Consider the following 25,542-nt stretch of genomic DNA (forward strand, 5'->3'; position numbering starts at 1 on the left):
CAGACTGACAAATGTTAAAAAGTTTTTCATAAAATACACAGTTGGCAACAGATCGAAAAGGATTCTCTTCTGACGTACTATTTGTGTAAGAGTAAACTGCCTGAATTTACACTATATACCCTGACACTCTAGAGAACAGGGCTTCTCAACCTTGGCAACACTGAGATTAGGGGCTAGATAATTCTTTGTTGTGGAAGGCTGATCTGGGCATCGTAGGATATTTAACAGCTAAGGGGGCTGCTACCCACTAGATGCCAGTGGTGACCTTCCCCCTAATTGTAACAACGAAAGATATCTCCAGATTTTGCCAAATGTCCTCCAGGGGTCAAAATCTCCCCTGATAGGGAATCACTGGTCTATAGGAAGGGGCTCCTTTCTGTAATTTCCATCAAGACACAGCAGTGTCTGTGTATTAGCAGTGGCCCAACAAAACTGTAAAACAAGGTTAACTCTAAGAAGAGGGAGCAGGAAGGTAAGCACATTTACGTGGCATTTTATACATTTCTTTATTGTTCAAGAGTTTTTCTACTGAACATTTGTTATTTTTGAAATTTGAGAAGATCGAGAATATAATTTTTATTTTTTTAATTAAATATTACTTTTCAAATGAAAATTTTCATTAGGAATTTGCAAGTTCTAGATAATGAAGCTGATGACATTGGAGAAGAACTTTACATATATTTTTCTGTGAGTACCAATGTAGTTTAGCTTTATATTACCTTAAATATGGGATTTCTTTTTTAAAAAATTTTCTACCCTGTCCCCTTGGGATTCCTTTTTTGAGCATATTTCATTTCTGTATTATATGACTCTCCGCCCACCTGCTCCTCCTTTGATACCTTATGTTTATATAGTCTCAAAGAAAGTGAAAATACAGCAATTATGCAATCAGTGTGAACAACGTAAACCACTAAATGCTTAAGACTATATACAGCATATACAGGGTAGGCTTTTTAATTTTTATATGTATTTAAAAGGCTGAACTACATAATTATTTAGTTCCCAGTTATTTATAGTTATAGGGAAGAATGTCCTGGCAATAATGGTTTTGTCGTTATATTGGGAAGGAAGAATTTATTGTTTCAAAGTCCTTCTAGTTGGACTAAGAATCAAACTGGCATGACAAAGATTAAAAGAGAATATCAGATTTAATTTTGTATGTGCAAGGAATCCATCCAGACATGGAAATTCCAAAGACAGGCAAAATGACATATATATGTCATTCTGAACTAAGGAGAAGGGGGTAGGGGCCTAGGACTTCAGAGGGAAGAAATGCAATTTACAGGAAGATGAAAAAGAGCAAATGTTTGGTAAACAAATGTTTGTTGGGTAGCTCAGAAACAATGGGACATAGAGGACTTTTTAAAAAAGATTTTATTTATTTATTTGACAGAGAGACAGCAAGAGAGGGAACACAAGCAGGGGGAGTGGGAGAGGGAGAAGCAGGCTTCCTGCCAAGCAGGGAGCCCAGTGTGGGGTTCAGTCCCAGGACCCTGGGATCATGACCTGAGCTGAAGGCAGATGCTTAACAACTGAGCCACCCAGGTGCCCCAACATAGAGGACTTTGATCAAATGGGCCTTGCTAGGTTCCTCTCTATCCACCATGCCTAGTTCAGAGTCTATGTAGTTGTCTGTGGTGGTAGCTCTTCCTGGAGCAGGTCCTCTATCTAAATTATTTTTAGACAGTTGTGGGGGGAGGTGAAGAGCTTTTCCTGAATCTGTTGGAGGTTTTAAAAATTTTGTTATTTTTTTCTGATTCTGCTGGGTTTTGATTGCTTTTAACTCAGAAATAATCTTTATGCTAAAGTGGCCCCTCAATGGGGTGACCTGCCCGTGGCTCCTGCAGTTGAATTATTCAGAGTTTCTTTCATATTTGGTACTGAATATATTTTGGTTACAGATACACTGGGACAAAAAGGATGTTGATTTAATTCCAAATGGGATCTCTGTACCCGTGGACCAAAGCAACAAGTAAGTTTTGAGACTTAGAACATCTGCTATGGGGCGCCTGGGTGGCTCAGTGGGTTGGGCTGCTGCCTTCGGCTCGGGTCATGATCTCAGGGTCCTGGGATCGAGTCCCGCATTGGGCTCTCTGCTCGGCGGGGAGCCTGCTTCCCTCTCTCTCTCTCTCTGCCTGCCTCTCCATCTACTTTTGATCTCTCTGTCAAATAAATAAATAAAATCTTAAAAAAAAAAAGAACATCTGCTATGAATACACATAACATGTTTGTTATCACTATAACTTATGCATGTATTTTAGCTTTTCAGATGATCATTTTAGCTCCTCATCTCTGAGGAAGATTAAAAAGTTTACAGGTTAAGAGAACAGGGAAAAGGAGTCAGGATTAAATATTTCCTTTGCAGAACTTTTCACTAGTTATTCACTTAACAATTATTTTTGAGCCCTTCCTCTGTACCAGATCCTATTCCGGGTGCCAGAGAGACAGCTGTGAAACAGACAAAACCTGGAGCTTCAATTCCAGTGGGGCAGAAAGACCATATATAAATAAATTATTATGTAATATGATGTCAATAAGGATGAGCACTGTGACGAAAGTTAATTAAGAGATTTACAGTAGTGTCATGCTGGAACCACCTGGCATCTGCTTGTGAGAGCTGATGTTCAATTTTTCAAAATGTTGAGAGTTTATTATTGAGGTATTAGTAGCATGAAATCAGCCATGGTGGGAATATTTACACCACAAAGCTGGCAAATGCTGCAAATGAGGGTTCCCTTTCATTTTCTTCTCTTTAGAGGACTGGTTGTTAACCAGTTACCAGCACACTACTGGTTCCAGGGGATGGCAGAAGGCGGTCAGATAGGTCACTCCGCTAGGGCAGTCCCTGAAGCTGCTCAAAGGGTGGGAGACTTCCATGTTTCTGGTCGCTGTCAGGTGGACATACCTTCTTCCTGCCGTCAGGAAATTCATCAGGGTGGGGGTGGGGGAAGACAGACTTTTGCAGAAATGATTTCCACACGGTGACACATGATGTGAGAGAGGAGGGAGAGGGGAACAGTGGACCAACCCTGAGAACTAGTCCTGTTGCTATGGACCTCTCTGATGGTTGACAGAAGTCAGCATGTAAGGAGGGAGCAGTGCATGCTGTGGCCCCAACTCTAAGAAAGACGGGGAGCCCACCCACCCTGCAACTATCAAAGGTCAAAGATTCAAATGCCAAGTGGGAAGAGGCTGCTGCTGTGTCAGGCAGTAATCAGATCCAAAAGTTTGGAATTTACCCTAAGGGCAATGGAAAGAAAGCCTTTGAAAGATTTTAAGCAGAGAATTACGTGTACAGATGACTGTTTTAAAAGTATCTCTCTCTCGGAGGGAAAGAGCAGCAAAACAAAGTCTTTGTCCTTCTGCTACACACTTCAAGGTGTCTTCCTTCGGCTGACCACAGGCTTTTACTTCCCTCTGAATAATTTACTTTTCTTTCTTAATAGAAATTGTTAAAAGGGCAAAATAGAGAATATTTTAGTCAGTGGTGAAATATGTTATTGGCTTTTTTTTCCTTCCCTCAAGGAAAGAATATGTTTCTGCATGCATTGATTACATTTTTGACATCTCTGTAAAGGCAGTTTATGAGGAATTTCAGAGAGGATTTTATAAAGTCTGTGACAAGGAAATACTTGTTAAACTTTTCCAGCCCGAAGAACTGATGGCAGCAATGGTTGGAAATACTGATTATGACTGGAAGCAGTTTGAAGAGGTGGGTGATAACCAAAGTCCCCCCACTTCTTCCAAACAACTTCTATATGTTCCCCCTAAAATCCATTTTTCTCTCTCTTTTTCTCAAGAATTCACAATATAATCAAGGATACCACAAATCACATCCAACTATACTGATGTTTTGGAAAGCTTTCCACAAATTAACTCTGGAGGAAAAGAGAAAATTCCTCTGTAAGTATTACTAATGGATTTATAATTATATATCTTTTTAAAAGATAAATATTTGCCATGAAGTCATTATTAAATGTTTTATTTAATTAAATAATTTATTTAAGTAATCTCTACACCCAACATAAGGCTTAAACTTATCACCCTGAGATCAAGACTAGCATGCTCTTCCGACTGAGCCAGTCAGGCACACCGCCATGAAGTCATTCTTTTTTTTTTTTTTTAATCTTTTTTTTTTTTTTAAAGATTTTATTTATTTATTTGAGAGAGATCACAAGTAGGCAGAGAGGCAGGCAGAGAGAGGGGCGAAGAAGCAGGCCCCTTGCTGAGCAGAGAGCCCGACATGGGGCTCCATCCCAGGACCCTGGGATCATGACCTGAGCTGAAGGCAGAGGCTTAACCAACTGAGCCACTCAGGTGGCCCCATGAAGTCATTCTTAATAGTGGGTCACACGTGTTTATAGCAAAGCCAGGCTTCCTAAATCAATGTTCTTCCTCTTAAATAAGCCTGGTTTCCCATTGGAAAAAAAAATATATATATTACTAGTTGCCTTCTAATCAAGCCTTCACTCTCACATTCTTATCTTTATTTATCAAAGTCCTATGGAGGGCGCCTGGGTGGCTCAGTGGGTTGAGCCGCTGCCGCTGCCTTCGGCTCAAGTCCCACATCGGGCTCTCCGCTCAGCGGGGAGCCTGCTTCCCTCGCTCTCTCTCTGCTTGCCTCTCTGTCTGCTTGTGCTCTCTCTCTGTCAAATAGATAAATAAATAATAGATAAAATAATAGATAAATAAATAATAGATTAAAAAAAAGTCCTATGGAATTAGGACTATGTATATTTTTCTAATACTATTTTAGAAATAATGCTGTAGCAATTCCACTGATGATAATACCAATGCTTTTATTGTGTGCTTAACTCTGTGTCATGCATTGTACTGACCACTTCCTGTTACCTCCCTTTATCCTAATAGCCATGTTTTGAGGTACGGTACTTATTTTTTTCCTCATTTCAGATCTGAGGAAAAGAGGCCTTATGCGTTTAGTAGTTTGCCTATATTCAGACAGCTGGCGAGTGTGAGAAACAGACTCTGAACCCACTAGGCTGATCCAAAGCCAAGGTTCTGAACCAATAAACTGTGGCTTGTGATATGAGAACTTCTCTTGGTGGGAACCCTAAGGTTTCCCTTGGACAGATTTAATGACTTAGTCTCTCACCTCCCTTCCCATTTTTCAGTCATTCTGTAGATATATATCTTTTTTTTTTTTTAATTTTTTTAAAGATTTTTTTTTTTTTTTTTAATTTGACAGATCACAAGTAGGCAGAGAGGCAGGCAGAGAGAGACAGGAGGAGGCAGGCTCGCTGCTGAGCAGAGAGCCCAATGCAGGACTTGATCCCAGGACCCTGAGATCATGACCTGGGCCGAAGGCAGAGGCTTTAACCACTGAGCCACCCAGGCGCCCCAGATATATATCTTTTTGCTATTTTTGTTGCTCTTGAGGACATTGGAGGACAATTCCAACTTCACAAACCTAAACTACTTCTCCACAATCCCTGTCTAATCTCTCTCTCTTTTTTTTTTAAGATTTTATTTATTTATTTATTTGACAGACAGAGATCACAAGTAGGCAGAGAGGCAGACAGATAGAGAGAAAGGTGGAAGCAGGCTCCCTGCAGAGCACAGAGCCCGACGTGGGGCTCGATCCCAGGACACTGGGACCATGACCTGGAGAACTAACTAGCCAGATGTGACCCCTGTAGTCTCCCTGCTCCCCCAGCTGGGTACCACCCGTCAGTCTCAGGGCCTCTTCCATGTATCTTGCTCTTCTCTTTTCATGTATGTGATTTTCCCTAATTAGACCATGAACTCACTGAAGACAAAGACCAGATGTCATAATTTTTCTATGTTCTACATGGCCCTATGTGGTTCTCTCTACACAAGGGTACTCAGTGGTATCTATTAAATGAAGTGATTCATTTCTTCCTTTTCATTTTACGTTTTGCTCTTTCTATGAAATATCTTAACCAAAATTTATTCCTTTCTAGTTTTTCTTAGGGGAAATGACAGACTGCCTGTAAGAGGCAAACAGGAAATGGGAATCATATTTCGCTGTCCTGAAACTTTCCGTGAAACAGATTACCCAAGAGCGCTGACCTGTCACAATATTCTGGACCTTCCTAAATATTCTACAATGGAAAAAGTGGAGGAAGCCCTTCAAGTAGCCATCAACAGCAACAGAGGATTTGCCTCTGTCCAAGTCATAGAGCAACAGTGATCCTGCGAGTTTCAGTGAGGCCTCAGAGCCTTAAGCCCTCATCCTTTGACTCTTCTGTTCTTCCTTAGGTCTAAGTAGCACAAAGTGTTGACAAGTCTTAGGTAGAATTAGTTGACAAATGTTGGGATAAACAATAAAATGAATCAATTTAATCTCTTGATTAAAAAAAGTGATTTTTAAAAATGAATCAACATTTCTTGATCCCTAAATTTATCAGAATGTTTGTTTTTTACCAAATTATTCCTGAACAATAATTATCATTTAAAAATAAACTGAATATTAAAAGCTAATAGATTTTTTTAAAGATTTTATTTATTTATCTGACAGACAGAGATCACAAGTAGGCAGAGTCAGGCAGAGAGGTGGGGTGGAGGGAAGCAGGCTCCCTGCTCAGCAAAGAGATGGATGCGGGGCTCAATCCCAGGACCCTGAGATCATGACCTGAGCCAAAGGCAGAAACTTAACCCACTGAGTCACCCAGGTGCCCCGCTAACAGATATTTTTAGAAATATTGTATATCTAATAAACACATTGTCTGTAAAAATGAAAGATATGCTTAAGTTTGAAAAAGTAATAATTCAACATGTTTTTGAGGCATGTAAATGTATATTTTATATTCTAGCATATCTCTAGAATTTTTATTTTAGCCAAGTGCTGAGTAATTTATTTGAAAAATCTAAATGTTAAAGGATTCATTAATTCATCGAAGAATTACTTATGCTCAATACTGTGTTCCAAGAATATTCTAAATGCATATATCATTATTTGGGCTAAACTCTAACCCCAACCAGGAACTCCTATCTATTGGTAGTTGGAGAGAATGAAGGACATGAAATATGTCTTAGCAATATGGCTATGGAATGAATTAAAGGAGAAAGAGAAATATGGCTGTAAATGGCCAATGAATTTTTTTTTTTAAGATTTTATTTATTTGTCAGAGAGAGAGAGGAAGAGAGAGCGAGCACAGGCAGACAGAATGGCAGGCAGAGGCAGAGGGAGAAGCAGGTTCCCTGACGAGCAAGGAGCTCAATGTGGGACTCGATCCCAGGACGCTGGGATCATGACCTGAGCCGAAGGCAGCTGCTTAACCAACTGAGCCACCCAGGCGTCCCAATGAATTTTGAACACCAGTTCTATCTTATATTACATTTTAAACTGTAAGCTATTCTATAAATGCCTGTTGTAACAGCAAACCATACAGAGATGATGTCTTATATCAATGGCACTTTTGGAAAGGAAACACCATGGGGTGTAGTCCATGTCGGGGTGGTGATGTGGAAAGAGGGGAGGATCGCCAGAGGATAGATAGAACAGAGAGAATTTACTAAGGACACTAGAATGTGGGGTGATCCTTAGAAACACAAGCCCCAGTGAATCTTCAGATTTATTTTGGACATGTCTGGTTTCTCTAATAAATGGAATGGGGGCCCAGATGTATTCTCTTTGAATTTTAAGGGAAAAGGTAATCTCTAAATCTCAGGGATCCCTAGGCACTTGACTTTTAGGTTGTATTTTTCAGAACTTTCAACTCCAACATAAATTTTTCTAATGCAAATGGATGAACTATACTAAACATTTAGGGAAGACAGTGCAGCAATTCTTTTCTTCTTTTTAAAGATTTTATATATTTACTTGAGAGAGACAATGAGAGAGCGAGAGAATGAGTGGGGAGAGTGGCTGAGGGAGAGGGAGAAGCAGAGTCCTCGCTGAGCAGGGAGCCTATGCAGGCTAGATTCCAGGATGCTGGGATCATGACCTGAGCAGAAGATAGACGCTACCAGATTGAACCACCCAGGTGCCCCTACTGTAGTAGTTCTTTACATACTCTTTCAGAAAACAGAGGAAGAGGAGTGTCAGAAGAGCATGCAACTCTTGATCTGGGAGTTAAGAGTTTGAGCCCCAAGTTGGGAATAGAGATGACTTAAAAATAAGATCTTTTTAGAAAGAAAAAAGAAAACAGAGGAAGAGGAAACACCACCCAATTAAGTACAATGTTGGCATTATTCTCATGTCAAAACCAGACAAAGACATTACGGGAAAAGAAAACTACAAATATCTCTCATGAACAGAAACACAAAAAAAACTTTCTAAGATTTTAACATATCAAACATATCCAACAAAATATAAAAAGGATAATACTTTGCGGCCACGTGGAGTTTAGTCCAGAAAAGCACTTAAAAATCTATTAGATCTCACTGTAATAAGACAAAGAAAAACCATATAATTACCTCAATAAAGGCAGAAAAAATTTTTGACCAATTGCAATAGCCACTTATGTATGATATTCTTAGCAAATTAGAACCAGAAGGAAACGTTCTCAACCTGATAGAACCTGCAAAGAGCTAACCTTACATTCAATGGTAAGAGATTAAATGCCTTCCAAAACTATTAACAAGGAAAGGGTGCCTCTCATCACTTCTTGTACAACATTGTACTAGAGGTATTATTCCATGTAAGAGGGCAAAGAAAAAAAGAAAAGGTATAATGATTGGAAAGGAAAAAGTAATACTATCTTATTTATAGACTACTTCGGTATCTGCAGAAGATCCTAACAGATCTAATACCAAACCGAACCAAACCAAAACCTATTAAAACTGTTAAGTAAATATAGAAAAGTCTCAGGATTCAAGGTCAATATATAAAAATTAAGTCCTTACATATATTAACAACAATCATAAATTGAAATTTTAAGAACTATTTATAATATAAAAAGATAAATACTTAAGGATAAATTTAACAAAACATGTTACACTATACAGTAAAAACCAGAAAATATTGCTGAAAGACATTAAAGCAGCTTTAAATTAACAGGGAAGGGCACCTAGTGCTGCAGTGGGTTAAGCCTCAGACTCTTGTTTTGGCTCTAGTCGTGACCTCCAGAGCCGGCCTGAGACTCTCAATTCCAGCCAATGCCACATGTGTGGGCACACAGTTCTCTCTCTCTCAAATAAATAAACCAATCTTAAAAAAGAAATTGATGAGGAGAGATATGCTCATGGACCCAAGACTCAAACTGATTTATTCAGTTTGACACACTGATAATTAAATCAGTTCCCAAACTGATTTAATTCAGTGCAATCTCAAAGTCCCTGCAGTCCGTTTTGTAGGTATCGATGAACTTAACCTGAAATATATATGGAAATGGGAAGGACCTAAAATATCCAAACAAACAAATAAATATAACACCCAAAACAACACTGAATAAAGGAAAATGGTGGGCATTTGAATGAAGTGATTTTGAGACTTAATTATAATCTACAGTAATCAAGGCAGTGTGGTCTTAGAGTATAAACAGAAATATAGATCAAGGGGACACAGTAAATTTAGTCCAGAAATAAACTCAACTGCGCATAGCCAACAGAGTTTTGACAAAGATGCTAAGGCAATTCAATGGGGGAAAGGCTAGGTAGAACAACGGGAAATCAGGACAAAAATGAACCTCTATCCTTTCCTCATGCCATAAAGAATAATTCATTTGAAATGTAACAAAGACCTAAAACTGTAAAACTTGTAGACGATAACATATAAGAAAATCTCTGTAACCTCGGGTTAAGCAAAGATTTCCTAAGACAAAAGAAAAAAAAGAAAGGCATTAACTATGTAAGAGGAAAAAATGGATAAATTACATTAAAATTAAAACTTTCAGCTCTTCAAAAGACACTTCATAACATTTTAAAACAAGCCACAGATTGGTAGAAAATATTTCAAAACATATCTAATGAAGGACGATATATAACACAAGGTATTGTAATATATGAAAAGAACTTTGAGATAATAAGCAAATTAATAAATGGCAAAATCTGTGAATAGACGCTTCACCAAGGAAAAGACAGAGGTTAGCCCTAATAAGCATATGAAAAGATGCTTCAACATCATTAAGCATTAGGGAAATGGAAATGAAAACCATAGTAAGATACACAGATACAGGGGCATCTGGGTGGCTCAGTCATTCCGCGTCTGCCTTTGGCTCAAGTCATGATCCGAGGGTCCGTTGAGCCCGATATCGGGTTCCCCGCTCAGGGGGGTGCCTGCTTCTCTTTCTCCCACTCCCCCTGCTTGTGTTCCTTCTCTCGCTGTATCTATGTCTTTCAAATAAGTATAAAATCCTTAAAAAAAAAAAACCCCAAAAGATACGCGTAAAGACGACTGCAACTGCTATAATTAAAAAGACTGAAAATACCAAATGTCGAGGATATAGAGGGACTGGCACTCCCATAAATTGCCGGAGGAAATGCAAAACGGCATAGCACTTTGGAAAGGTTTGGTAGTTTCTTGTATCATATTCATGCATGTATTTACCATACGATACAGCAGTTCCATTTTTAGGTATTTACTCCCAAGAAAAGAAAACATATATCCGCTCCAAGCCGTGCTCACAGTCATAGCCCCTCTATTCACTGGAAAGAACTGAAATGTCCGTGGATCGGTGAACGGATAAACTGCTACCTCTCTGCCGTAATACCAACCAACAATCACTACTGACTGACCAAATAACTGATGAAACACGGGATTAACCTCAACAGCATTAAGCTAAGCGGAGGAAAAAACCAAAGACCGCACAGGGTTGACTCCCTGTGTAAGGGATTCTCGAAAAGGCAAACCGTGCTGACAGCGCCTCCGCGGTTGCCAGGCACCGCGGTGTGGGCGGAGGGACCGACTGCGAGATTCTCGATTTCAGTTTCCCCTCGGCCGACTGGCGGAGCCCCAGACCGAACGCTGAACGAAGCCGCTTTCCTTGCCGCCGTCGTTCCTGGAAATTCGGCAGGTCCGCTATGTCAGTGCTCCTCCTAGCGGAACTGCAGTGTTTCTTCCAAGGCCACCGGGTCCAGGCGTTCAGGGGGCCCCTGCGAGCCCGGGGACGCCCCCTCAGCCCTGCCCACCCATCCCGTCCTCCGCCAGCACCCTGTGTCCTCTGGCAGCCTTCCAAGCCCTTCATGACCCGTCCAAGTTTCCCTTTCCCTTTCCTTCTCTATTCCGCCCCCGAACCAGAGCGACGGTTTGGTTTCTTCCCGGCGCTTCGGGCTCCGCCCCCAAACTGCACGCTGCGAGTCCGGCGTCTGAGCGGGGGCGGAGCAGGCGAGGCTGCGGTTCCTCGACGCCACTGCGCTGTCCGCTAGCTCCGGCTGCGCACCGCGACGCCGCGGACGGTTTTCTCGGGGGCTCCGTCTCCTCCGAGACCCGGAGAGCAGACGTGCGGCCGTGTGAGCCCGGGAAAGCCGCGATGGAGCAGAGGCCGCGAAGGAGATCTCGCGGTGGCGTGCGCCCGGTTCCCGGGCCGGACCCGCCCTCGCGACCCACAGCGCCGCGGCGCTCCGCCGAGCCGCCGGGTACTCAGCTCTGGCTCTTCCCCAGCGCCGCCGGCCTCCGCAGAGCGCTGCCCCAAAGGACCGAGGCGACGCGACAGATGTGCTGCACGCGCGGGCGCCTCGTGGTGTTGGAGCGCGGCGGGGCCGGCGTCGAGGTTCACCAGCTGCCGGCGGGGAGCGACGGCGCCAAGAAGCCGAGTGAGTGGGCTGGCCGGTGCCCCCAGGGCCCTTCCGTCTCGGGCTGGGGGTGTGAGGGTGGGCGGCCCGGGGCCCCAAGAGCAGCGCCGGCGGAGCTGCCCGAGCGTGGGTGTGGCGGGCCTTCTCTAAACGCGAAGGGAAGCCCTGAGGGGACCCGACGCTGCCGCGGTCACCGGTGGCCGCAGAAACGCGCCAGGCCGGGTGGCTTTTGAATTTCGCGCGTGCGAGTGCCTGAGCGCTCCCTTATCCGCGTTCCCGTTTGGCGCCGAGTTTGCAGGACGGTGGCGAGAGCTGGGTCGCGCGCTCTGCAAGTCGCCCGCGCGAACGGAGAACGCGTGCAGGCTGCATCTTCAGGGCCAATCCTCCTTTAGCGTTGGTTTCTGTCGGAAGTTTGCTTTTCGCTCGCTCCTGTGGAGAACACAGCGGCTCCGATTTTGTGAGCCTTTGGAGAATATAGTTTTCTTGTTCTCAACGACAATATCATATATATGCAAACGATCTAAAGAACCCCTACAGTTGCCCTTTGCTGGGGTGGTAGTAATCTCCGTCGATAAGGTCGGGAACTGTGGTTCCGATTTTTTTTTTTTTTTAAGATTTTATTTGTTCATTTGACAGAGATCACAAGCAGACAGGCAGGCAGAGAGAGAGAGAGGGAAGCAGGCTCCCTGCTGAGCAGAGAGCCCGATGCGGAACTCGATCCCAGGACCCTGAGATCATGACCTGAGCCGAAGGCAGCGGCTTAACCTACTAAGCCACCCATGTGCCCTGTGGTTCCGATTTTAATGGTGGAGGAAAGCGAAGGGCCACATTCTTAATCTTGGAAATTTCGCCCGTCTGTTGAGTGAAGAAAGTCGGGCATCTTTTCCTTTTTTCTATTGAGCGTTTGCATTCCTTTTTTGGTGAACTGTTTGTTCATATCTTAAACTGGCTTTTAAAAAATTGAGTTGTTAATCTTTTTCTTATTTGTTTGAAGCGTTATTTGAATATTGAGTAAGAATAGCATAGACGTTGTGATGTTTTAGTTGATGTTATTTTATAGTTTTCCTTCATCGATCTTTTCTGTTAAGACTTACGGATTTTGTGTTACACAGCTATCCACACTCAGGTTTTCTGTTTTTTTTTTTTTTTTTTTTTTTAATGTACTCATCTTTATAGCAATTTTAAGCTTTTACTTTTTTTTTTTTTTTTTAAGATTTTGTTTGTTTATTTGACCGACAGAGATCACAAGTAGGCAGAGAGGCAGGCAGAGAGAGAGGGAAGCAGGCTCCCTGCTGAGCAGAGAACCTGTTGCGGGGCTTGATCAGAGGACCCTGAGATCATGACCTGAGCCAAGGCAGAAGCTTAACCCACTGAGACACCCAGACACCCCAGCTTTTACTTATTTTTTGAAGTTGGCTTGGTGGAGCCCAACGGGGCGATGGGGGGGGGCTTGACCTCTTGACCCTGAGATCAAGACCTGAGTTGAAATCAAGGGTCTGTGTGGGGTTTAACCAACTGAGCCACCCAGGCTCTCCTTAACGCCTTTATTTTAAAAGTTAAAATTTGGGAGCACTTGAAAATCATTTTGATTTTAGGATGTAGGGGAATCTAGATTTATTTGTTTCTCCAAATGGTTAGTCTGATGTCCCTTTACCTTTTCTGAGTAACCTTTTCCTCCCTGGCCCTTGAGTAACTTTTTTTTCAACTGATTGGAAATGCTGATCTCTGAAAAATATTAGTCTGTTTAACCATTTCTTCTTTATTACCATACTATTTTGGTTCTCATAGCATTTCTAATAAGGTTTGTGCTTTCAGATTTTTACATGAATAAATCCAGTTTGGTTAGAACTGAGAAGTAAAACAAATCCCCACATCCAATTTTTGTGAACAAATTAAATAAGAGTAAATGGTAACTGTGGACACTTTTTAAATCTCTTAACTTTTAGGAAGGGCTAACTATGCAGTAATGCCAATAAAAATTCTTTTAACAGCATGTCTCCTTAAAAACTAGTCCTCGGGCACGTGCGTGACTCAGTGGTTAAGCGTCTGCCTTCAGCTCAGGTCTTGATCCCAGGGTCCTGGGATGGAGGCCAGCATCAAGTTCCTGCTCAGCGCGAAGCCTGCTTCTTCCTCTCGCACTCCCCCTGCTGGTGATCCCTCTCTCGCTGTGTCTTTCTCTGTCAAATAAATAAATAAAATCTTTAAAAAAAAATTAGTCCTCAACCACAATTCTTCCTTTTAAAATTATAGAACTTGGGGGTGCTTGGGTGGCTCCAATGGTTGAGCGTCTGCCTTTGGCTCAGGTCATCATCTGCAGGTCCTGGGATCCATCCAGCCCCACATCAGGCTCCTGGCTGGCTCAGTAGGTAGCCTGCTTCTCCCTCTCCCTCTACCTCCCCAGTGGTTGTGTGCTCTCTTTCTCTCTCTCAAATGAATAAATAAAAAATCTTAAAAAAAAAACAAAACAAAATATAGAACTTGGCTCCTATATGGAGCAATTAGGAGAATTTTATTATTATTATTTGTTTTGTATTTGGAAAGAGTATATCTCAAAGTACAGAATATATTTTCTCCTAAAACAAGTTAATGCCATCCAGATACTGTTATATTTTCTTATAGACTTTTTCATTTCTGTCACTTCAAATTTAATTTCTCTGTCTCAAACTATTAAACAGGAATGTAAAAGCAAACATTCTAATTGGTTATTTAAAAACTATATTGAATTTTTAAAAAATTTTTTATATGAGGGAGGGACAGGAGGAGAGGGAAAGAAAGAAATGTAAGCAGGCTCCACACTCCTCCATCTCACAACCCTGAGATTATATATGACCTGAGCTGAACTCAAGAGAGATGCTTAACTGACTGAGCCACCCTGGTGCCCCAAAACTATATTCAATTTAAAACAAAGAATAAATCAGTGCCTTCCCAAATTGAAAAAAAAAAAAAAATCCATGGTCAAAACAATAGTCATTCCTAATTTGTCTGGTTTTGTTCTTGAATTTTTCTTTAAGGAGAGGTTCATGTTAAGCCAAAGGTTGTCTAGTTGAAATTTTTTTCAAGTGTTTTAAGCATATTTTAATGAAATAAATAATAATAGTGGGTAATAACCCGAGTGATGATAGTTCCTGATTGGGTTTGCTCTGCAGAATGCATTAAGTTAGGAAAAAAAATGAAGATACATTCTGTGGACCAAGGAGCAGAGCATATGCTGATTCTCTCCTCAGATGGAAAACCATTTGAGTACAACTATAGCATAGAACATGCAAGGTAAGGGAACTTTTTCTTTTATTAAAAATTATTTAAAATTTATTCAAATGGCAATCAATTTTTGTAGAAAAATGTTACTTTATATGAACCTTGTCTCCTGCTTTTACATAGTGGCTCTTAAGTAAACAATTCTGAAATGATCAGTGAATTCCATCAGTGAGATACAACCAAATTATGTCCATGGACATCGTGTATTGCTTTGACATTTAAAAGAAATGATTGTTGGTCTGCCTCACCCCAAATTGGACTTCCACATTCATTGATTCATTTACCCCTCATAATAATCCTATGAGTTAGATTATCAGACATAAAAGTTTTCAACGCAGGAGAAAAATACATTATCATGGAATGATTCGTGAGACTTTTTCCTAGTAGATCTTGTGACTTAGAACTTATTTTCATTTTTCATTATTCCTGTATCATACAATTATTGTTTGCAAGAGAGACTTGGGATCATTCTAATTAATATTATATAGTGCACATTATTTACCTTTTAAACCACCAACTAAAACACATGTATTTTTTATAATTTTAGATGTACTGAATGTGAAGTAATAAATTTAAATTTTTCCTTGAGCTTCAGTCCCAATGAAATACAATTAATAATTATAACATTGATGTTGTGACTTCCATTACAGTGATTGACATAAAATATATTTTCTATCATTAGGTTTCAATGCATTTTACAAGAAAAAAGTATAATTCAGATCACATGTGGAGATTATCATTCTCTTGCACTTTCAAAAGGTACTTTCTGGACTATTGTTTTTTAGAGGGAATAAATGTGTGTATACGTAGAAAGAGTAGAATGTATATGCTTCACTTTGTAACAGACAAGAATAATGGTTTTGAATTTGATATAGTTCAGGGCATTTCTTTGTTTTTTGTTTTTTTGCTTTTTTAAAGTAAGCTCTAGGCCCAACATGGGGCTTGAACTCACAACCCTGAGATAGAGTCAATGAAGAGTCACATGCTCTACCAACTGAGCCAGCCAGGCACTTGTTGGAAAGTAAGAGAATTTTTGGATGTGTAAAATCTTCAGGTTTCCATATTTACTGTTCCTACATTGTACTCTTCAAATGACAAAACTAAAACAATTTAGTAAAGAATTTGATACCCTTTGTTATTCAAGAACAACAGTTGATGGATTGGGAGTACAGTGTATCACAAACAATGGAGCACTCTCCTGGGAGGATTTCAAGCAAGAACGAGAATTTTTATAGAGCCTTAGAAGTCACAGTGCAATAATAGGGCATGATTGGTTGGGGTTGCGTATGTAACCTTATTTGGAAAGATCAGGGAATGAAGAAATAAGTATACAGCCTGGAGTTGGCTTGGTGTTTGAGGATTGGCTTACTGGTTGGATATATGGTGTTTCTGGCCAAGCAGAACATTTAAAGGAATATGTAAGTCAGTTTGCTGACATGGCACCCTGGGTAGGAATGGCTCCATCTTGACCCTGGAGATTTATTTCAACAGTTCCATGTTTTTATTTTTCAAATAGGAAACAATGAAAATATTTTGAATAATCAAAATCATTCTGGAAACAGCACCAGGCTTGGGCTACCCTTTTCTAGAACCTTCTTACCTTTTCCAAGTGCTTCTTCATCTCCCATGACAGGAACTTAGAATCTCTTGGGTCTGCTCTTGTGGCCAGTTTGCAGGCCTCTGATGTGCTCCCACATTACCATTTGAATTCAGGGATTCTCCCAGCCTTTAATATTTCTTCTTATCAGACACCATAATGGTGGGAAGTTGAAACAGTGAATATAGATTACTTCCTAAAGAAACTTGACTATGAAGGAATGATTATAACAGGATGGTGATAGATAGGAATTCAGGGTCAAGGAAAAAAATTTTTTTAAATACATAGGACAGATAAAAACAAACTAAAGGGAAATTGGGATAAAAGGGAAGTAAATAATTCAGCTTTTGACCTATGTTGAGGGCCCTGTTGAAGTTTGAGAGTATGAACTTGCATTGGCCTGATTGTTTGACTTTATCCATTCATGAACACATTTTGTTTTGAGTATCTACCCTGTTCAGATTATAAAAATAAAATAGAATCCTAGGGTCTGATGATATTGGGGCAAAAGAGATAGTGAGTTTATTACTGATAAATCGTAATCTAGGAAGAATGAAAATTGGGGAAGCGAGAAAGAGAATTGGTCATTTCATCATTATATTCTTTATTTTTTTTTTTAACATTTACTTATTTGACAGCGAGAGATCACAAGTAGGCAGAGAGTCAGGCAGAGAGAGCGGGGGAAGCAGGCTCCCTGCTGAGCAGAGAGCCTGTTGCGGGGCTCTGTCCCAGGACCCCGGGACCATGACCTGAGCTGAAGGTAGAGGCTTAACCCACTGAGCCACCCAGGCGCACCTCATCATTATATTCTTACTGGCTGATGGGCACATTGGTGTTTCTTTTCTTTTTTTTTTTTTTTTTTTTAGATTTTTTTATTTATTTATTTGACAGACAGAGATCACAAGTAGGCAGAGAGGCAGGCAGAGAGAGAGGAAGGGAAGCAGGCTCCCTGCTGAGCAGAGAGCCAGATGTGGGGCTCGATCCCAGGACCCTGGGATCACGGCCCCGGGCCGAAGGCAGAGGCTTTAACCCACTGAGCCGCCCAGGCGCCCCACACATGGTGTTACTTTTGAAGGAGAGTTCTGCCCCCCACCAGATTCTGCATGGTATCTTGCAAACAGGTGCTCAGTAAGCATTAATTCTCTGATATATTTTTTGAGATTCAGATATTGTCAATTCCATTAGATAAATACTTCAGAACTTTTCTGCACGCTCCATGTATTCAATTAACAGAGGGAGATGCAGACTCTTTCAAGATACTGCGCTGTAATTTCAAATTATACATTATTTAGAATCCTCAGGCACGTGAACAGAGTGGGTGGGCAGAAGGAAAACATTAATTTCAGGTTCTGTTTTCCTAGATGTAGAATGTTTTTGGTTTTCATGGGCCCATTCCTTGAATTTGGTTACCATATATTCAGGTAGCTTCATTCTTCTGGTCTTTGTCGGTTTGGGCTGCTATAACAAAAATACCACAGATTGGCAGAATTAAACAGCAGAAATTTCTTTCTCCCAATTCTGGAGGCTAGAAGTCCAATTCAGGGTGTCAGCATGTTCGGTGTCTGTGTGGAGGGCCCATCTTCTTACATGGTGGGGAGGGCAAGAGAACTCTTTGGAATCTCTCATAAGGGCACTAATCTCATTCTTGAGGGCTCCACCCTGATGATCTCAGCTAATACTAGTCACCTTCCAAAGGTCTACCTCCTAATACCCTTACTTGAGGGTTGGTTTTTCCACATGTATATTTTTTGAAAGGGACATGACCATTAAAGAAGCCCATCATGTAGTGATGTGGGGCAGAGGGGGGTGTTCAGGGGCTCTTACTGGTACATCACAATCTTGGAAGGTAATATTTGGGGAAGCAAGGACACAAACTCTACCCTTTGAAGCAGGAGGTAAGGAACTATAACTATTACTGCTAAAGAGGAGATTGCTTTGGGTTTTTCTCTCAGACCTGGGAAGTTGAATGTAGGATACTGATAGTATAGTATGGATAACATACATAATGCCCGAAGTTAATGTCTCCTGTACTTCAAACTTATTAATAAGGCAGCATTTTGTTTGTTTATGTCAAGGTGGTGAGCTCTTTGCATGGGGACAGAATTTACATGGCCAGCTTGGAATTGGAAGACTATTTGCCTCAATCCCCACACCACAGGTTGTGGAGCACCTTTCAGGAGTCCCCTTGGTTCAGATTTCCGCGGGAAAAGCCCACAGCATGGCCCTATCCATGTCTGGAAACATTTACTCATGGGGAAGAAATGATTTGGGGCAACTAGGCCTGGGCCACACTGACGGTATGGAACTATATTTTCAAGTTCATATTATCAAATATATTTCTTAGATAAGAGATGAATTAACACAGGCCTCCCTGTCAAAAATGGTTCAGATCTTCTCTGTCATTGGTCTTTTTTTCCTGGTTATCTCTGTCTTCAGGGCAGAAGCAATCTAGGAGACATGCGTAGTGGAAGTTGTTGCTGTGATAGAGATGTCTGTCAGGGTTGTGTAGGCTAAGCGAAAGAGCCCTGCACTGATCAGAATACCTGGTATCTGCTTCCCACTTTGCAGTTAACTAATGGCAGGGCCTGGCTGAGTCACTTAACTTTTTTCTAGGCCTTATTTTCTTTTTCTGTAAAGTGATGCATTTGGATGAAATGACCTCCGAAGTGCCTTTGCACATAAATGTCTGTTACTACTCCATTTTAGGACAAAAGAATACCAATAATCTCTTTAGCAGCTCACAGATTCTAATCTTAGTCTATAAGGTATTAATTATATCTGTATACGCAGATAAGGGGAAAAAACCCGTTATTCCTGTTATTGAACTACTTCCACAAAGCAGATGGCAAACTTTCTTATGATCCTGAATACGTTCTTGGAGTTTTCAGGTGTGGCAGACTGCTGCTTTATCAGTTGTGGTAATGCACCTGTTTTCCCCTGGGTTAGTGGTCATACACTGCATCTTTCCCTGATACGGCCCTCAGGAGAAACCATAGTCAGTGATGGAAAAATTCAAAGGAGGGAAAGGAATAAAGAGCAGTTAAAACTGTTTTTGCTGAACCTCTAAGTGCTTTGACAGGGAAATTGTGAAAAGAAAGGAGAGGTAGTATAGGACAGGAACACTGTAGTAGAGAATTTAAAAGAAAAAGAATCTTCATGTTCATTAAATTTTAGATGGGAATTGGAAATACCAGATATGCTGCAATTGAAGTTAATCAAGTTAGGCTGACAGGAGGAGTGGGTTCTGGGAAGTGGCTTGACACTTTCACATACGTGTTCTCCTGTGTGTGGCCCTTTGACCACTGCCTCACCCCCAGTTTTAGGCCAGAATAAGTGTACCAACACTGTGGGCTTTCTTGTCAGAAGGTGTTAGGAACTGTGACCACCAGCTGAGAGGCAGTGCAGGTATGTTCCTAGTAGCACGGAGCTCCAGGGTGCAAATCAGCGTTCTCTTTTGATCACTTCAGCTTCTTTTTCTCGCATAGGTGAAGAATTTCCTTCCCTCGTTGAAGCATTGGACAGTCAGAAAGTTGAATTTCTTGCTTGTGGTGGCTCTCACACTGCCCTGCTCACAGAGGTGCGTGTATCCTTGTCTCTCCAGTGGTAATTCTGGAAGAACTTTGTAGTGGAAAAGCACAAAACACCTGGATTTGGACACTTAGTATTTCCCTGGAAAGAGGGGTCACTTCTCACATGTAGGATTGTCCTCCTGATAATTTGGGGCTTTGCTTTGATGGTCTTTTTTTTTTTTTTAAGATTTCCTTAATTATTTTAGAGTGTGCACATGAGCAGGGTGGGGAGGGGCAGAGAGAGAGGGAGAAAAGCAGACTCCTCCTGAGTGTAGAGCTCAGTGTAGGGCTTGATATCATGACCCTGAGCTGAAATCAAGAGTCAGATGCTTAACCGACTGAGCTATCCAGGCTCCCCTGGGTGAGGCATCAATGAGGCATCAGTGAATAGCCCTTTTGTTAATTATGCAGTGATATCAGTGAATTCAGTAATATTTTATTATTAAGTTATATTACTTACTCTTGTATTTTTCTAGAATCTGATACTTTTTTTTCTTTAGGATGGGCAGGTATTTACTTTTGGTGCTGGAAAATACGGGCAACTCGGTCACAATTCCACACAGAATGAGTTAAGACCCCGTTTGGTGACTGAGCTCTATGGAATTAGAGTGACCCAGGTAGCATGTGGAAGGTAAGTTGTCAAGTGTCCATGAAGATTGGTGAGATCATTATGATAAATTTAGATAGGTAATTTAATAAAACTTCGTCAGTTTTTTTTTTTTAAGATTTTATTTATTTATTTGAGAGAGAGACAGTGAGAGGGAGCATGAGCAAGGAGAAGATCAGAGGGAGAAGTAGACTCCCCATGGAGCTGGGAGCCGGATGTGGGACTCGATCCGGGGATTCCGGGATCATGACCTGAGCCGAAGGCTGTTATCCAACCAACTGAGCCACCCACGCGTCCCTCGTCAGTTTTTTTTAATTGAGATAAACGTATCAAATATTTTCACATGGGTGAAGATGCTTAATTTATGTTATTAGATAATAATTTTTATTTAGCATATATATTTGTTTTCATTGTCTTTTTTTAAAAAAATAATCTCTAAACCCAGCGTGGGGCTAGAACTCATGACTCTGAAATCAAGAGTTGCATACTTCTCAGACTGAGGCAGCCAGGCATGCCCTGCATTAATTTTTATTAATGAGAAAATTATTCACTTTCTGTTGCCCGTTTAGTGAAATATCTTTGTAACTGCTCAGACAGACTTTCACCTTTAAGAAAAATATGTCATTTACTTGGGAGAGAATAAACATGAATCACAAAGGATTATTCATTGATGTCTTTCTCACAGCCCTTTAGAGGCCATCCTAAGTTACTGTTATTTTTCAGAGTGATCACAGTAGAGGAGAAGACAAAGTCCGTGGTAGTTTGAGTAGAATATTCTGATAAGTTTGATTTTTCCAGCTTTTTTTGTTGTTGTTGTTAATAAAAGTAGAAAAATTTGCTCAAACTCCTTGGCTTATTTAGTTATTCCTTGAAGATCATTCACTTCTAACCAGTGGGATTTTGGGTTTGTGGTAAGGTTAAGAAATCTTTTCAGTCAGATACTCTTCTTTTGGGCAAGTCTTTCCTTATTAAACACAAGCAAATTCAGGCTGTATCTGAATATTGGGTTCATGTGTTTACTAAAATCCTTTGTGTAAAAAAAAACTTGTGTATGTACCTTTCAGTCCATAGACCTATTCTTTTATGATCCTGGAGTAAGATTACATAAATGGATATTATTAAAGTAGACCAGATTATTGAGATGGTATGATTCGTTGCATTCAAGGGGACATTTTCACCACTTTGGATTTTTCAGAACACTCATTTCTTTAAATAGCATGTGTTAGAAGAGGAGTCTCATGTTAGAGATATCTTAATACACACCAGGGGGACAGTTCCCCTACTAACACAAGAGAATTCACTGGAAAGATGCTCAGAACTTACTGAAAGTTATTAAAGCCATATTCACATTTATTATAAGAAATGGATACAAATTAGAACCAGTCAAAGGAAGGGATGTCTAGAACAGAGTCCAAGAGGAGTCTTCCACTCTCCAGTCATCATAGAATCATGGAAAGAATGATATTACCTTCTCCCAGCCCAATACATGATGATGTGTATAGTATTGTCATCCAGGGAAGCTCAGCCCAAGTCCAGAGTTGTTACTGTGGCTTAGTTGCTTAGTCTGGTTGATTGAATCATTGCCCGCAGCAGTGAGCTCAAATTCTGGCCTCTCCCTCCTTGTAGGTTGGGCTTCAGTGAAGCCAGAGGGGCCCTTCCCAAGCCACCTGGGTAGGCTGTTAGGTGTGATCTAAGGATCTTCCCATGAATAACAAAGACGCTCCTATCACTTGGGAAATTCTAAGAGTTTAGAGGTTACCTCCCAGGAACTGAGGACAAAGGCCAGATTCTTTTCTTAACACATTCTAGAGTGGGAGAGGCCTAGGATCATATCCGTAAGGGAGTCATTATTAAGGTAAAAGTCTTTGGGAAATGGAGCTCAGAAAGGTTCACCTGATTCCATCTTCTAGGATGGGGAGAGGGGGCACTCAAAGATGGCTTCCAAGAGATGGTGACTCTCAAGTCAAGGTTTGAAAAAGGAGTAGCAAGCAAGGGCAGCTGCTTGTTCCTGTCCAGAGAATGCCTTTTCCCAAGGCCCAGCATTGTGGCCTTGAGTGGACATAGGGATTCCAAAATCTGAGCCACACATGAATGCTATTTTAGTTTCCATATTGCTAATTTCATCCATTGGAAGTTGGTTAACTAGTTTCACTCACTGGGTGACCTAATTTCAGCAGTTTACGTGTTGCTGTGTACTCTCATCATTGTAGATAATTGAGAATTGACCATCTGTGCTTTTATTTAATAGGCGGCACACACTTGCCTATGTTTCTGATTTGGGGAAGGTCTTTTCTTTTGGTTCTGGAAAAGAAGGACAACTGGGAAACGGTGGAACACATAATCAGCTGATACCACTTCCCATGAAATTGCCATCAAATGAAGAACTCAAATTTGGTAAATTTTGTAGGAACACAGGATTTGGCTTAAATACTGCGCTCAAGAAACTGACTTTTCTGTGTGTAATGTGACAAGGAAAAAAATGTATGGCTATGAAGGAAGTTTCTCTAAACATTGGTTTCATTTTTTTACTTGTAAAGAGCTTAAAATATTTGGTATAATTAATGAAGTAAAATAACCATTGGTTTTCTCTTATTTCTTCAGATTAATAAGATTAATGTGGACCTAAAATGATAGAACATAAAATAGATTATATGGATTCAGAGGCATATTCAGAGGCATATTATAGGAGACCTATTAATTCCGTGGTGATTGGTTTTTTTTTACCTGATAACTGACTCAATCACATAAAGCCCCAAGAATCATGAATGAGCAGCTGTCATATGCCAGGCACTGTAACTGTGCTTATCCCTTATGTGTGTTATCTCACCTGTCCTTTAACAGTTCTGGGAGATGTGTGCTCTCAGGCTCATCTTACTGGAGGATACAGAGCCTTGGAGGTTAAAGGGTTAGCCAGTTCTTAAAGCCAGTCAGTGCTTTGGCTGGATTTGAACCATGGCCCGAGCCACACGGAGCTTGAAACACTCTGCTATAGAAACTGCGTCAGAGTACTTAATTCTGAAACCTTAGTGGTGATCCAAGGTACCAGAATTCTCTTAAGTTCTTTTGGGAAAATAAACAGTAGGATGTTTTCTTTGAGCAGTTCATATACTTGATTTCTTCTTCTTCTTCTTCTTTTTTTTTTTTTTTTTAGATTTTATTTATTTATTTGACAGACAGAGATCACAAATAGGCAGAGAGGCCGGCATAGAGGGAGGGGAAAGCAGGTTCCCTGCTGAGCAGAGAGCCTGCTGCAAGGCTCCATTCCAGGACCCTGGGATCATGACCTGAGCTGAAGGCAGAGGCTTTAACCCACTGAGCCACCACCCCTCATATATTTGATTTCTTATAACCACTTAGACTTTTGAAGTACTTAATTTATATTCTTTACAGCCAGTAGTTACTGGCTAAGTCTTGATTTGTAGAATATGGCTTTTGGTAATGAGGGCTGAATTTAACCAGGGATCAGCTAACTAATCAAATACTAATTTGACTATTTTATATATAAGCATTTACATTAATTATATATGTCAAACTGATGTCATCTGTCAGCCTTGCAGATCATCTGTTTTTGCCAACTAGCCTTACTCTGAAGGAAATGTATATTTCTGCTTCATGAGTGGGAAATGTGCTGAGGCCTTGTGTCACAAAGAGAAAAGGACCAAGTTTAAGAGGAATCTGAAATGATTTAAATTGAGTGTGCCTGTTCATGCCCGTCACTTTCTACACTCTTACTTTCTGTGTCTCCCTTTCAGAAAGCCGAACTTCAGAAAAGGAGTTAATAATGATTGCTGGAGGGAATCAAAGCATTTTGCTCTGGATGGGAAAAAAGGTAAAAATAGATCTCTAGATGTTTTATATAACTTGGTATATTAAGCGAACTGAAGGGTTTCAGTATCCAGGTATGGTGAATTCCAAAATCATCTAGTTTCTAAGCTGACCTTTAGGGAATAGCTTAACATTATGGATCCTTTATTGTCAAAACTACGTAAGTATTGACTTACAGGAATCAGGAGATTTGTCTCTGGTAAATGTCAAATCAGATTTCTTTAGATCTTTCCTTGGCCCTGCCAGCGGCTTGGTCGGTATCCTAGCAAGCCATCACGTTGACGTTCTAACATTTTGCTGGCCTGGAGTAAAAAAGACCCGAGGTTCATAGCCTGTGAATCCTGAGTTGATAACCCCCTCACACTGCTTGCTGAGGCCAACCAAGTTCCTCCCACTCCTACACAAAGGATCTCCCCCCTGCCCCCCCCAGGCTGTGGTGCTCATTTTAATCTGATTATACCTGTTGGAAGTGCTGAGTGTTGGAGCACTCAGAGAAATTTACCTTGGATTTAAGCCCCTTGGGCAAGAAGTTGACAACCAGGCAAACAAATGATCCATTACTTCTTGGTAAAATCTTACTTAAGGATTTCTCACAGCTCTATCCTCTGTATTTAAAAGTCAGTATTACCCTGTATCCTTGGAATGTGCCTAAAAGTTGGATACCTGTTTTTGTGGTGTCTAAATTGCTGTGTTTTACTTGCTTTTTTACAGAATCCCTATGTTAATCTGAGGAGGAAAATTCCTACGTTGAACGAAGGGACCATAAAGAGGTGGATTGCTGATGTGGGGACTAAACAGTGGCAAAACACAAAAAGGTACCGCCCCTGTGTTTCTCTGCTCATAGAGTTCTGTAAAGTAGCCTTTCCCCCCATAACTGGTTCTAGACAGTTCAGAGATACGAGGTTTTGTGGTCCACGATGTCCATCAGCCAGAGGAAGAAGGAATAGATTTTGTGCGCGCTTGAGTGTGTGTGTGTAGAGACAGGGATTTATTTTTAAGGAGTTGGCTTATACTCGGTTGTTGGAACTGTGTGT

The 25,542-nt window shown here is 40.9% G+C and overlaps 2 protein-coding genes across 3 annotated transcripts in view; both read left to right on the forward strand.

Moving 5' to 3' along the window:
* Window positions 1–6,470, forward strand: part of HERC6 (HECT and RLD domain containing E3 ubiquitin protein ligase family member 6) — a 57,727-nt gene extending 51,257 nt beyond the window's left edge. For both annotated transcript variants that reach the window (XM_047717951.1, XM_047717952.1), the window contains 5 exons: window positions 624–687; window positions 1,902–1,972; window positions 3,526–3,712; window positions 3,801–3,903; window positions 5,943–6,470. In XM_047717951.1, the coding sequence (XP_047573907.1) occupies window positions 624–687; window positions 1,902–1,972; window positions 3,526–3,712; window positions 3,801–3,903; window positions 5,943–6,172 (655 nt within the window). In that variant the 3' untranslated portion in view covers window positions 6,173–6,470. The remainder of the gene's footprint in view (window positions 1–623; window positions 688–1,901; window positions 1,973–3,525; window positions 3,713–3,800; window positions 3,904–5,942) is intronic.
* Window positions 6,471–11,240: 4,770 nt separating this feature from the next.
* The window catches only part of HERC5 (HECT and RLD domain containing E3 ubiquitin protein ligase 5), a 43,001-nt gene continuing 28,699 nt past the window's right edge, over window positions 11,241–25,542 (forward strand). Inside the window, exons 1-9 of the mRNA XM_047717950.1 lie at window positions 11,241–11,676; window positions 14,802–14,922; window positions 15,593–15,669; window positions 18,583–18,804; window positions 19,993–20,084; window positions 20,577–20,707; window positions 22,932–23,077; window positions 24,436–24,512; window positions 25,220–25,323. Coding sequence (XP_047573906.1) covers window positions 11,394–11,676; window positions 14,802–14,922; window positions 15,593–15,669; window positions 18,583–18,804; window positions 19,993–20,084; window positions 20,577–20,707; window positions 22,932–23,077; window positions 24,436–24,512; window positions 25,220–25,323 — 1,253 coding nt within the window. The 5' untranslated portion in view covers window positions 11,241–11,393. The remainder of the gene's footprint in view (window positions 11,677–14,801; window positions 14,923–15,592; window positions 15,670–18,582; window positions 18,805–19,992; window positions 20,085–20,576; window positions 20,708–22,931; window positions 23,078–24,435; window positions 24,513–25,219; window positions 25,324–25,542) is intronic.

Source organism: Lutra lutra, chromosome 2, assembly GCF_902655055.1.
Source record: "Lutra lutra chromosome 2, mLutLut1.2, whole genome shotgun sequence".
In the NCBI taxonomy this organism is placed as follows: Eukaryota; Metazoa; Chordata; class Mammalia; order Carnivora; family Mustelidae; genus Lutra; species Lutra lutra.